This window comes from Heteronotia binoei, chromosome 11 (genome assembly GCF_032191835.1).
Source record: "Heteronotia binoei isolate CCM8104 ecotype False Entrance Well chromosome 11, APGP_CSIRO_Hbin_v1, whole genome shotgun sequence".
NCBI lineage: Eukaryota > Metazoa > Chordata > Lepidosauria > Squamata > Gekkonidae > Heteronotia > Heteronotia binoei.
In genome coordinates this window covers 8,538,672-8,553,406 of record NC_083233.1, presented here as the reverse complement: position 1 = coordinate 8,553,406, position 14,735 = coordinate 8,538,672, and the positions used below count along the sequence as shown (strand labels likewise).

Genomic DNA, 14,735 nt, shown 5'->3' with positions numbered 1-14,735 from the left:
GCGCGAAACGCCTCGTACTCCTCATCGGTCTGGTCCTTGGGGCTCGCCCCTCCGTCATCCGCTCCGCACTCGGCCCCTTCGCTTCCACTCCCGGGGTCTTGCGCCCCCGCGGCTCCGGCGCCTTCGCTCGCCTCGCCCGGGTGGGCGGCGGCGGCCTCGGCCAGTTGGACCCGCTTGGTGTGGCGGGTCATGATCGCCTCCCGTCGGACCGGGGCTTGATCCATCAGCGTAGTGGAGGTCCTTGGCTGGTATTGCCGTGGGGTCACCACCAGCTGAAACTGTGGAGGGGAGGCCGCGGTCCTTCTGGCAGTATGGATGTGCCAGGGTGTCTCGGCCCCCTCCACTCTGGTTGGGAATCCTCCATTCTCCGGAGACTGTTCGGACATTGCCTTTTCAGTTGCCGGAAAGGTTGAACTCCAAGATAGAGGAGTCCTTCAAAATGTCAAGTCGGCTGAATTCAATAACGAGTCTCTTGATAGAGTAACAAGTTTATTGTAATCAGAACTAGAGACCATGGCAGAGATTGAAGGACTGAAATACATATGCACTAATCCAGTATTTAAGGTATGAATCTAAAGGATTCCTACGGGGGGGGGGCAATCTATGCAACACATCTTCACACTAGGATGCTACTTCTTTCGTTCCCAGGCCGAAGCCTTGACACCCCATACTCCCCACAGAGAACAAGGCTGGGAAGGCGCCACTATCTTGTTCACATGTTAGCATTTCAAAGCAGGTTACACAACAAAGGCCTTTCTAGTGAGGGGGCAGGAAAGTGGGCTAGCAGCCCCCGGTGTACACTGTAAAGTACCCAGACTCCTTTACTTCAGAACCAAACTTAATACAGATATTGAGTAACTCATAGCAGACTTGACACTTATAACTAACCGGCATAGGAAACTGAGTGTAGTTCTATTAGATTCTTGCTATGTTTTAATGTTTTAACTGTGTAAAATGCTTAAACTTAATATTTTTATGTGTAATATGTTTAAACTTAATATTTTTATGTTAGATTTTACGTGCTGTGAGCCGCCCTGAGCCACTTGGTGGGAAGGGCGGGATATAAATCATAAATAAACTAAAACTAAACTAAACATGATACTTCACAGACCAGGTTAAGCCAGGACCCTAAAACAATCAATTATCAATGGAATTTCACTATGCTTGACAAGGTGCCTTGGACTCCAGAAGGCATTGAGCAAGGATTCTGCCTTTGTTGTTGTAGATTTTCTGAGCTTTTCTAGGTTCTACAAGGCTAAGGCCACGGCCATACAGCCCAGAAAATCTACAACAACTAATGAACTCTGGCCGTGAAAGCCTTCAGCAACATATTCTACCTTTGCCTTGGGCACCTTTGTTGAGACCTTGAGGTGCCTTGGGCACCTTTGTTGTTGGCAAGCTCTTCAGGATAGGGTAGCCAGGCAGAACTTATGGCCGTAGTATTTACTTATTATTTATTTATTACATTGCATTTCTATCCCACTCTCCTTGCAAGCGGGCTCAGGGTGGGTAACAAAATAGCCAGACATTAAAAACCAGTTACAACAATTCTAAAAACAATTAGCCAATTTAAAACAATTAGGTAATTTAATAATTGACCAAATTAAGACACTTAGAAGTGGTCAAGGTGGCGAAATTTCACAGGCCCTGAGTTGAGCAAGTAAGAAGGAGGCAAATGGGATTACACAATGTCAGTATTCCATATGGGCTCCGTGAGCTTCTTCTGGGTGCCTCCCATAAGACTGCGGGGCAGGAGAGTTTCCAAGCACCTGTACTCCACTGGTGGCACGGAGTCTGGTTGGAAGGTCCCGTGTTTTGCAGTCCTAAGACAGGGAAACACCCACTGCTTGGTTTCCTGTAATACATAGGACTGAAATCCTAAATGAACTTTTTAGGGCTTGTCCAATAATGAATTGTATTTGACTTTAGTTAATCTACTGAAAGAATGGAATTTGCTACATCTCTCTATGCCAGATTATATTCATCTAGTAAAATGCTTCATTTTTCCAAAAAAATTATTTCTTTTTCGCGCTCTACCAATCTTTATTCCAATGGTTGCTTTCAATAAATGGCAGAGCTTACTCACCAAATTTATTTGGTCTTATAAGAAGTCACACTTAAACCAACGGATAGGATACAGACCATCTTATTTGGGTGGCTTGGACTTGCCGAATCTGAGAGTGTATTATCAGGCTTCCATTATTGTCAACATTGTTCGTATTTTGAATTCGGACTTCATGACGGAATGGATACTATTAGAGCGGTCTTTGGTTGCTCCCCTTGGCTTAAAAGAAATTTTTTGGTTAACTTCAAAGTTTAGACCTAAGCTTGCACGAAATAATATTTTCTTGCATGTGATGCTTCAGACCTGGGATAGAAATAAAAGGTTTCTTGTCCGGGAAATCTCTCTGTATGCAACATATACGAATCAACCCTGGTTTGGTCCGGGAAACATTCCAGGAGTATTTGATGATTGGATAAAAGTAGGTATTTAATGCCCAGTAGATCTATTATATATTGGATCAATAAGAGATAAGAGTTTTTTTGAAGACCTTATGGGTATTTCAGTTCCTTGGTTTAGATACTTACAACTTAAAAATTTGATTGAACATCTCTCAGAAATCGGTGTTTTGGCCAGTTCGCGATCCACTTTTGAACAACTATTAGCTCTGCCTTCCTCCTGTATAAAAGGTCTTCTCTCTAAATTATATAAAATCTTAATTATGTCAGACTGTGGGCATCCTCCTGGCTTTCAATTAGCCTGGAATGAAAACCTCCTTAAAGACATCCCTCCTTCTTCATGGCTGAAAATCTGGGGCTCTTATGTCAATTCCACTTTTATCTTTAACATTCAACTTCAGTTCTTTAAAACTATGTCGAGATGATACCTTTCCCCCAGATGGCTACATCAAATAAACCAGCATATTAGTCCACTTTGTTGGAAAAATTGTGGGTCTCTGGGAACATTTCTGCATTGCTGGTGGGAGTGTCCAGTTATTTCTCAGTTCTGGAATGATATCACTCAACAAATATCCAAAATCCCTTCACAGTCATTTTCAATGACACCGGAATTAATGCTCCTAAATTTGTGGGATGATTCTTCTCATACAGTCTCACACAAAGAGTTGAGCATCATACTTATAGCAGCAGCAAGAATTATATTGCTTCAGTATGGAAATCTCCCTCGCCTGCTTCATTAAGAGTCTGGTACGATAAAGTTTGGGATCAATTTATCATGCATAAAATTGCGACCTTTGTGAACCTCCACTTTTCGAATTCAGAAAGAACTCATAACAAGTTCAGATCTATCTGGGCCCCGATTTTAAATTTTATGTCAGAACAATGTATTCTTCATTCCAACTGCACTGATCGTTTTTGGCTTCATTTTTAGTTGTTTAAGGCCTGAGAGGCGCATGTCTGGGGGTATTATTTGGTTGGCTCGTATTTAGTTATTATTTCTCTGTTCATGCTATTTTATGCAGCATTTCTTTGGACTATTTTTTTGCAATGCTATTAAATGATATAATTTTATGCTCTTCATATGCATTTGTAAGTCAAAGATCTTTGTTTTTAATAAAGATTTATTTATTTTTTAAAAAGACTTCTTTATATGGCTTCCCCAGGCTTACTCAGTGAGTAACCCTGTTTGGTACTTGGATGGGAGACCACCAAGGAAATCCAGGGTCGCTACACAGAGGTAGCATAAATCTCAATAAACTAAAGAAGAAGAAATAAATCTTTGCTCTACTCTTGCCTTGAAAACCCTGCAGGGGTTGCCCTAAATGAGCTGCAAACTTCACAGCCCAAAAAACCTCTCTCAAAATTGCATTCCCCTTTTAGCAGCCCTTTTAACACTTCACGTAATGTTGGCTTCCACCATTAAAGGCTGGATGGATTTCATGCAGTCATATTGTCATGCGGCGCTGGCATTTAGTAGCAACGCGGCATTTGGTCCTTTGATCTTTGGCTTCCCTTTGATCTTTGGCCTGTCTGATATGCACATATTGTCACCATCAGATGCCGTGGTGATCTGAATAATCCACATGCAGAATGCTTGCTAGGCAACTGACCCACCTTCTCCCTTTTAGAAATTAGCCCGGTTTCCATAGTAACAATCTCTTACGGAGTGCCAGACATTAATTCTAGGGAGCCAAAATCAAAGCCAACTGAAAATCGATGGAAGCACCTGGCCATCTAGCTGGCATCTTGTGATGGCATTACAACAGGCCAGATAGATGGTGAGGTACTTTCCATTTCTGCCTTGCCTGCTCATAAACAGATGAAGATCGTGTTCCAGCACCTCAACTTTTTGCATCCCTCCTCCCTCCCATTATTTGCCCCATGAAGCAGATGATGAAAAAGCTGGTGCTCAACAGCTGCATTCTCGACAATGCCTTGTCATTCAGACTCATAACTGTTATTTAAGACTATCAAGGGCTTTATACACTGCTACCTGGCCCAAAAAAAGGGGAGAGAACCCTCATTAAACACCTATAAAAGCCATTACAGGCTCCTGCAGCTCACTTATTGCAAGGTAGATCTTGCCACAAACAGCAAATTGATTTAGATGTCTTTGTTCAAGCACCACTGCTTGCTGTGTGCAGAATTTTTAATGCCCACAGAAATCTGTTAGGGCTGCAAACTGCATGTGGTTATTTGGAAGAGGCTGGAGAGGAGGCAGTGGGGCTCAGTAGAATGACTATGCAGCAGATTGAGCTGTACAGGGAGTGGGGGGGCTGCTGGTGCTCTGGTGCCCCCAGGGGCTTGCGATCCTTTCCCAGGTAACCAGTGAATAAAGGGCTTCTTACGCACGGCCTTCTGTGATTAAGACACGGCAACATACAAAATCAAATAAAGTAATTAATCTAATGACATTGAGTGACCTCAGTCAAGGGCAGTTCCCACATGATACCTTTTAATCCATTGGAGGAGGGGGTGCGGGAGGGGGTTGATGCTCCCCACTCAACTAAGGCTGCTGGTGGAAACTGTTGCCAAGTCACAGTGAGTTTATGGCAAGAGATGTGCAAAGATGGTTTGTCCTTGCCTGCCTCTGCTTAGCGGCCCTGGACACCTCCTTGGTGGTCTCCCCTCCAAGTGCTAAGCATGGGCTAAGCATGTTTTGCTTCCACGGTCTGATGAGATCAAGCTAATCCAGCTATGTGTACCTTGCCCTACAGGTACAGTTTTCTTCCAGTGAAAGAAACTATCCAGCAGAAGTGGTCCTTCCATCTATGGAAGTTTTCTCACATTGTTCACTATTCCCACATCCACCCCGTAAAGATTATTCCTGGCATTGCAGGATCCATGGGGAGGAACAGCTGTGTGGGTCAATGGGCTAGAGTAGAGGGGGATGAGACATTGACCCCTTTCCTCTAGAGAGGGCCAATTTCACCCCCTTGGCCTTCCTCAGTCCAGCCCCCCCCCTTCCCCCTGCAACCTGCACAGCTGTTCTTCCGCAGAGGTCCTCTGATCTTTCTGGGAGCTGCAGGAACAGATAGGAATGCCAAGAAACTCTGCGTTTTGTCCACAGCGGAGTGGTTAGGATTCAGGCCATTTTTCAAGTTTGTTGGGACAACTGATGTGGGCACAAGCGATGTGGGCACTTTTGCAGAACAGAACTGGGGACAAAAGCAAGTAGGAAGGACGGGTCAGTTTAGACAGTTTATCTCATTGGTAAGAAGCCACTCAGAAAATAGAGAATGCTTTAAAGCGTCAAAGGAACTGTTGGCAATTTTGAATAACATCTGCTGTAGCCTTTGACAAATGTAGCTGGCGGTTAGTAAAAATGCTTGATTGGGCCAGTGCCCTTGACAACATGCTGTGTCCTCATCCAGTATTGGAAGCCAGTGGTGACCTGATTTCCCCAGCGTGCAAGGAATTTATGTTTAAAATGAGTTGTTGCTGCTAGATTTAACTCTGGCTATATTCAGATGTTTTAAGGAGTCTGTTGCCTTCCACTTCCTAGAGGAATTGGGTATATTTTACAAGTAGCTCACTGGTTACTGTGGTTTAAAAAAAAAAAAAAGCAGACAGGCAGGAATATAAGAGAAGCCTGTGAAGTCAGAAGCACATTGTGAAACAGAAGGGTTGGTTTGCATAGGCCGTTGTCACTGAGGGATGTGGTCTCCATGGTGTTCATCCAGTCCCCTTTAAGCAGGAGGCCTCTCTTTTTTACAGATCCTTATCACCTCAGCGGATTACACAACTGTGAGTAGGAAGATGCAGACTCCAAAGTGTTACTGTTATGAATTATATAGTTTATTGGAAGGCATTACTGCACAAGACACTACCAAAGTAAATCACAGACTCAATCCGATGCATGAAACAGGAATGCATATGAAGATGCATTGATAAACCACTAAGCATTGTCGATACACTCAAAATGAGTTGACAACATGAGACCAAACTTAATGCATATTAACCAGTCTAAGTCTAAATGCCAAAGTATTAATTGCCACCCTGCCATCCTATCCAAGAATCCAGGAAGACTGAAGAGTCACGACTCTCACAGCAGGCTTGATGGCTTCTGAGCCCTCCAACTTCTCGGAAGTGGGAGGAGGGGAGAGCAGAGTGAGGACAGGCCTTTGGAGACTCTCCAGACATTCTCAAAGCATGAGGACCTGGAGCAAAAAGGCTTCTTCTGGCCTAAAAAGAAAAGTTGTTCAAAAAGCAAAACTCTTTCCTAGCCCATCTCTATCAGGGAGTACTCTATACTTCCATCAGGCAGCAGGGTACCATGTTGGCATGTCACAGGTGTAGGGGTGGTACCAGAGGTGGAGACAGAGGCATGGGCAATTTTCTTCCCTAATCCATTGTCTACTTGGGCACTCAGGGGATTGCAAAGCCCCTTATCCATAACTTCTTCCTAATATCGCAAAACAACATACTGGACTGAGATCTTTTTATCAGTCATGAGACTGGTCTTCTCATTCATCGGAATCATAGGGTGATAACAGATGGGTGGTTTGAGCCACCCTGGAGACAGAAGGCAGGCAGACCAGAAAAGCATGTACACACACACATCTGCCTGCCATCCCCATCCCACACACAGCCCATCCGGGGCCAGATCGAAGCCACCTGTGGCTGGGGAGCTGCCCAGAGGCGCACGAACACTCTGGAAGCTGTTCCGGGGCAGGCCATGCACCATCTGGAGGCTCCCAGCCACTCCTTTTCCGGCCAGCTTACTTCTGGAGTGGCTTGATGCCGTCCTGAGCCAGCTATCTGTTGTCAGCCATAGAGTTGGAAGGGACCTCCAAGATCATCTGGTCCGGCCAAGTCTAGACACCAGAGTTGCAGGTGTTTGTCAGGTGTCTATCAGTCTCCATGCTTGGTCAACAATCAGCAGTACATTCTGGAGATTTCAAGTGATGAGTTTCAGGCCCACAATATCATGTAGGGCTGAACACAATTTAGGTCATTTTGTAGTGTTGCCGACCTTTAGGTAGACCCTGGATACCTCTTGGAATTACAGTTAATCTCTAACTGGCAGACATCGGTTCTCCTGGAGAAAATGGCCACTTTGGAGGGTGGACTCAATGCCAGTATAGCTTACTGGTTCTCTCCTCTCTCTAATCCTTGCTGTCCTCAGGCTTCACCCCCAAAAAAGATCTCCAGAAATTTCCCAAGCAGGAGCCGGTAACCCTATCATCTTAAAGAGGGGGTCTTTTGTCGTAAAAAATATGTTTAGACAATCTCTCCCCCCCCCCCCTTAATGAATACTTTTTCTCTATATTTCCCAGTATTTACAGTGGCATGAAGTTAGATGTTCCTCATGAAATCTTTTGGTCTGGTATCACTGCAGTCTCAGCAAAAGACACAATTTCTGATGGCAAACTACAGAGTCTAAAATCCAAAGGAGATGACCATCTTTTTTAAAAACTAAAGTATTAAATGTGTAATTTGAGAATACTGAAACCGGTTAATTCGATGACTTAGTTTGTCCTCTACCATATTTTTGGAAATAATAGTGCCATTTAGTATACAGGCACAAGGCCAATCTAAGCCAGTCTTCATCAATCTAAAGGATCGTATCTAAAGGATTCCCAACCAGAAGGGAACCACTGTTGATTTAAAATAGTAGATCCTGGAGAGTGATGAAGAGCTAAAATTTTCCTTTAATTATCCCAGATTCTCAAAGTATTATAGAGGAAGTGATTAGCCAAGATTAGATTAGATCTAAATTTTTGTGTTGTCGAGATAGTTCCTTTCAAGGTCAAGGGGTTGGCAAAAACTTCTATAGAAATCTATTTTTCATTTGGGGAGTTATGTAGCTGGTAACATTTTCAGATCAGGAGATTGGAGGCCACCCCTTATTCATTCATTCATTCATTTATTTGTATTTATTTATTTATTAGATTTGTGAATCACCTTATCCCAGCCAATGCTGGGTTTGCTTAAAGTCAGATAGAAACCTGCAGTGTTCTATTGGCAAAGTTTAAGCTTCTTCTCTGGAATTTTGATTGGAATTGTCTTGAATAAAAATAAAAACTTTGGTAAAATAAAGCTCATACCATGGAAATTATAGTTTTTCCCCACTTTTCCAGAAAGACATGATGTCTTTGGAAAGCTTATCAAAATTATATTTAATCAACAGTTTGAGATCTCTAGGGATATGGATACTGAGGTACCTAAAGCTACCATTAACCCAAGGGAATATTTTTTTTTAAAGTGCAGATTCCAGATTAGTGGACAAATTTATTGGATAAATTTCAGATTTAAGAATAGTTATCCTCATATTAAACTGAAGTTGTGTAATGTCTTGAGGACTACTTGTAGAGAAAGTGCTGGGGAGGTAAGAAAAAGTAAAATATCATCTGCAAAAAGTGAGGTTTTGTGTTCATGGGAACCAATTGTAACTCTTTTGATTTCAGTATTGTTTCTGATTTCTTCTGCTAATGGCTCAATTACTGTGACAAAGCAGACAAAGGGGGCACCCGTGGTTATTTTAAAAGGGGGCACCCAGGTTATTCTAAAAGATTGAGATCTGGTATTGTTCACTTTAATTTGTGTTGTTACCATATAGTGTCTTCAAGGCTACTAAAAAGCACTCACCAAAGCCCATATATTGAAATAGAGAGATAAAATAATTTTTCTATGGAATCAAAGGTCTTCTCCATGTCAAAATTTAAGATTTCACAGTTTCAGTTTTCATTCTACAAGTCAAATTAATCACACTGAGAGAGCACCTTGCATTATCTGAGATACTGAGACCCCTAATAAACCCTGTTTGATCAGATTTGATATATGATTGTATTATTGTTTGGATTCTGTTAGCTAAAATGGTTGTAAAAATTTTGAATCTTGATTCAATAGTGAAGTAGGATGGTAGTTGACAGGATTGCATACATCTTTGCCCTCTTTATGTATCAGGAAAATAGTTTTTGCTAGCCAGGATAAGGGGATGGACCCTAGGGTTAGAATACCATTACATGCTTGAGTCAAGTAAGTTACTAATATATTCTTTAATGCTTTATAGAACTCTACTGGGTAGCCATCATTCTGGAGAGAAATTTGCTTTTAGGGAGTCTATTGTTTCTAATACATCATTTATTATTAACCTATCCAGAAACTTTTGAAGCTGTTTTAGTGTTTCCTTGTGAATCTCGGAGATAATTGATTACCTTTGATTTTTGCTTATCATGTACTTTCCATGCTAATAATTTTAGAGATTTATAGGATTTCCTCCCCCCAAAGTATCTTATATGTATCAGATTCCTCTGTATCTGGTTAGTGTTAACAAATTTAACAATTTATGTTCAACCGTCAGCTGTCTATAAATTTTTTGCGAACCAGTATCTTTGTGCTTCCTCTCAAGTTGTTTAATAAGAACATAAGAACATAAGAGAAGCCATGTTGGATCAGGCCAACGGCCCATCAAGTCCAACACTCTGTGTCACACAGTGGCAAAAAATGTTATATACACACATACACTGTGGCTAATAGCCACTGATGGACCTCTGCTCCATATTTTTATCTAAACCCCTCTTGAAGGTGGCTATACTTGTGGCCGCCACCACCTCCTGTGGCAGTGAATTCCACATGTTAATCACCCTTTGGGTGAAGAAGTACTTCCTTTTATCCGTTTTAACCTGTCTGCTCAGCAATTTCATCGAATGCCCACGAGTTCTTGTATTGTGAGAAAGGGAGAAAAGTACTTCTTTCTCTACTTTCTCCATTCCATGCATTATCTTGTAAACCTCTATCATGTCACCCCGTAGTCGACGTTTCTCCAAGCTAAAGAGTCCCAAGCGTTAATATTGTTAACTGTCATTTATTTACTTTTAAGTTTTTGTTTTTTCAACTTTGACATTAAAGCAATCAATTTACCATGCAATACTGGTTTCCACGAGTCCCAGTATATAGCCAGGGAAATGTAAAGAAAGCTATTTAGCTCAAAATACATTTTAAAATCCTGCTCGATAATCAGTCTGGTTTCCTCATTGTTCAATAAATTTTTATTAAAGGACCATATTCTGTCACAAGTATCATGATTTAAAGTTGAGATATGGCAGTGAAGCCAAGTATGATCAGAAAGTATTTATGAGCCTGTCACTGCAAAAAGGAGCCTATCTAAGATCTTGACATTAGAATATAGTCTATTCTAATGTGGCATGCCTAGCAAAGTAATATGTGTTATCCCAGGCATTTGGATAAAGATACCTCCAAACATCAAAGAGTTCATAATCCTCCATCAATTTGATGTTTGCTATTAATTGAATCACGAATCAAAATGATACAGCAATAAAAGGGGGAAACGCATAAGCAAACAGCAGAAGAAAGTGAATGTTCTGCAGGGAGAATCTAACAAAAGCGGTGTGTCTAGACCTCAGCTCAGGTCCAGACTCTCACAGCCAGTTGATACCCCAAGAGGGCGAGGGTACCCAAGGTTCTACTCCCAGCCTGACCTCAGATGGGGAAACCCCACTCATCCCAGAGCCAGAATCAGCCACCAAAGCTCAACCTCCTAACCAAACCAGCCTGGAGGAAAAGGAGGAAAGGCTGGAGGCCACTGGGCCCATCAGTCACCCAGAGAGAAAGGGAACCCCACTCGGCACAGAGCGAGGAGAGCAGCCAGTGTAGTAACCGCCTTCCTCCCACTGTCTGAGGCCTTGGGAGAGAACCACAGCTGATTAAAACTGATGCGTGGAGCCCAGCCAACCCCCAGGGGCAAGTGCAGGACCCTGAGAGGAGGACACGGTGATTGAGAAGCAGCCCATGGCAGAAACACTGATAGTGGAGGACAAAAATTCAGCTCCAAAGGGGCTGGCGGGTTGTTGGATTTGGCAGCCATGCAGCCTTCCCAGACCTGTTGTCAGGATGGTTTTCCTGACCTGAGTTCCTAGTTTCCAGTTTCCCATGAGTTCCAAGTTCCTGGTTTCACATGTTTGACATGAGTTCCTAGTATTATTGCCTTTGCTCATTAATCACACGTCATGTACTTTGGTATTATCATACTCCTGTATTATATTCATATATTATTATTTACTCGTGTAATCTTATTTCCATTTCATGTAATCTGCTTACAATTCACAATTTCTTTCTATAAATAATTTTATTAAATATTTGATCATACCTGTACAACATATACAACAAAACAATACCAAACAAAACCAAAAATCAGTGAATATCCATAATCAAGTACAGCGCAAAGATAAAAGTCCGAAACGTATCCTTTTCTACAGAGTTCCTTAAGTCTAAAAATTCAGTAGCTCTTAATAATATATATTGGAAGAAACAATTTCCTTATCTTGCAAGAACTTAATAGGAGACCAGATTGCTTGAATTTTTTTACAATATACTTCAGAATGTTGAATATCTGTAGAATACGCCATTTTACTCGACATAATTCACAATTAACTTTGGTTTTGTATCATAGCTCTAACAACTATTAGAAAGTGGGAGCCTGGTGGGAATGACGGGGTCTGAATGTTACTTCAGTGGAATGCTGTTATCTCGTCTCCTAGGAGATGGACTGAGGCAGTTCTACCAGTTGCTTCTATCTGCTCATAATTAACCTTGGAGTAGACATAAATAATGTAAGGTTTGGGCATTTTTTTAAAAAAATGTGAAGCATGCAAAATACTAGGTGCACAAATGTATCTGTTCTAGGCATCTATAAATATTCATTTCGTTTTGTTTATGTCAGTTCTGGCAAGAAACTGTTTGCAACGGAGCTTTCCATACAAGTTTTTTTCTGTCTTTATCAGAGAAGCCTTCCTGACTGATACTGAGCAAAACCTCACACCTGTGCTTGGTTATTGAGCTCTTTACTGCTGGGCAGGACCAAATACCTGTCTGTCAGTTGTGTCCCTCTTGACAGGAGCCAAATTCTTCCAATGTTTCAGCTGCTTAAAATAAAGCAATTGAACCCAGTGGTTTCCTTTTTGGGTGTCCCTGATCTGGCACATGCATGCAAAACTTTTTGTTATGGGATATGAAACATTTGATGCAGAAGAGGGCAGTCTGCGTTAACATTTTGTCCCTGTTTTCTCCCCCTCTAGGAGAAAAGCTATCAATAAGAGCAAGGAATCGGTGTTAACTGAGAGCGAACATGGATTTGTGAAATACCAGTCGGCCACACAGGTAGATGAGGACCCCCTGGAAGATTCTGTCCTCCTGCACCTGGATCCAAACCTGGAGTGCCACAGCCCCCCTCCAGACTACAACTCCGTTGTTCAGTTTCCTGCTGCCCCTTCCGTCTAGCTGACCTGCCCTCTCGCCTCTCTGTTGCCCTGCAGTATTCTTGCTGCCTCCTGTTTCTACTGCCAGCTTAAAGGAATTAGTCTTAAAGGGGCGGAGCAGCCACACGGCAGCCTGGTTTATCTGCCCTGGGTCCAAAATCCCCAAAGCAAATGGAAATCCTCGAGGAGCAGCCAGCTGAGTTGAAGTTTGTACCTTCCATGCAGCAGAATTTTTTTTAAAAAAGAAAAAAATTAGGGGTTGCAATTGCACAGACGTCATCTTTATTCTATGTCTGTCTCCCAGCTTTGCAATGTACCTCGTGGGTTAGATCCTACCCTTCCATTCTGCTGATGGTGTCCCTATTCTCCTCGGCCAGGAGCTGCCCCCTCTTTCTTTGAGCCACCTGCAGGCTGCTTGCCCCAGAGGAAAGCGCTACCATTCACTGGACAGGGCCACACCTTGTGCTCCTCACGGGTTGCTCAGAATGCACTGAACATGCAGTTTAAAAAGCAAAAGAAAAAAACGACAGGAGTTATTCTTCAGGGACTGCCTGTCCAATTTGGGGTCTAAAGAAGATTTGTTTTTAACTTGACTTTTATTATCAGCTGTTGATTACTGCAAATTGAGTGAACTGAAGAGCAGGATTTAGTCGACTGGAATCTTTTTTGCCTATACATATTTTATGGCAATTAGCACAACTGATTTGGACTGGGAATCAAATGCAGCAAAATGTAGCTGCGGGAAAATGTAATTCCTTTGCTCATCCATGAGGACTCTTGTCTCTCGCTCTCTCTTTCTCTCAGCTAAAGGCCTGAGGGGAGGAATCCAACCTACAAGCATCTGTCCTTTCTGTGCCAGTTGATGTGACTTGCAGGGCATCCTCCAAAGAATCCTGAGGATTTGTTGAAAAGCACTCAGAATTTGGTTAGAAGTTCCTAGCGCTATTCCAGGATACAGAATGGCTATGAAACCAGTTCCAAGTATGCCCTGCAGTTGTGCTCTAGCAATACTTTTCTCCAAAGAAAATTATTCCAAATGCCTTATTTAGAAAGCAGCCACTCTTGTTATTCAGCTAAAAGAGAAAGGACTTTTAAATATGGTTCAAAGAATGGGATATATAAGGTAATCATGGTGACTCGCTAGCTACAAAGAGATAAGAATGAAAGCTAAAAGAAGCCTCAGGGAAGAGAGTCGTATTGGGGAAGAGACAGTCAGAAGGTAGACTCTGGAGAACCCCACGAAACTGGGTAGAGAAGTTCCAGAATGGCCAGTCTGTTTCTGTATTCCAGCTTATCAACTAATGCTGAAGAAAATGGAATAGCCGTGTCTTTTTATGCAACAAATGTCCTTGAAACACCCAGTGAGCCTCAGTTAACCACGTATAAATTTATGTATGTCTCTGCTCAGATAAGCTGCAGATAGGACAGTAGATGCTTGCTGTAAAAGCACTTAGCTGTTCACATTCATGAATAATCTGTTCAATTAACTCTTGCTTTAGTAGCATAAGATGGTTTTGCTGTAAGTTCATCTTTTGATATTGTGCCTTACCTTTTTAACTTATGAGTGCGTGGAAACATTTGCTTGTGAAAGGAGTTTGCGACAAGCTTGTAATGGGGCCACGAAGGATGTAAAAGCTGTTATGTGTGGAAATTTATCCTCTCCTATGCAAGAGAAAACAGGCAATGTACTACTGTTGGCCAGTCCCCCACCCCTCGCCCCATCTCCAGCACCTCTTTCAGTGCCTTTCCTTGCAAAAGAGTTTGCAGACATGGCCAGCCAATGGAAGGGTGCTGGAAGAACCATCTGAGTGGCCAGCATTTGAAGGGGCTGCAGCAGTTGTACCTTGAACTGCTCTTTGACCTGCAGGCAATTAGCTGGGCCCCTGATATGCCAATAAAGGTCAGTCAGTCTGTCTGTCTGTCTAGCTGGGACCCTCATTTACCTCCATGCTGTGAAAAGCTTCATCTGCTGGTTCCTAGTGACCCGATGGCTGCTCAAGGCACAACTCTAGGCCAAGCCAATAGGTTTGCATGTGGATGGGGTTGCTGTATTCA

The 14,735-nt window shown here is 42.5% G+C and overlaps 1 protein-coding gene across 2 annotated transcripts in view; it reads left to right on the top strand.

Moving 5' to 3' along the window:
- The window catches only part of LOC132579251 (vascular endothelial growth factor receptor kdr-like), a 242,832-nt gene extending 228,563 nt beyond the window's left edge, over positions 1-14,269 (top strand). For both annotated transcript variants that reach the window (XM_060249494.1, XM_060249493.1), the window contains exon 29: positions 12,501-14,269. In XM_060249494.1, coding sequence (XP_060105477.1) covers positions 12,501-12,702 — 202 coding nt within the window. In that variant the 3' untranslated portion in view covers positions 12,703-14,269. The remainder of the gene's footprint in view (positions 1-12,500) is intronic.
- Positions 14,270-14,735: the final 466 nt, after the last annotated feature.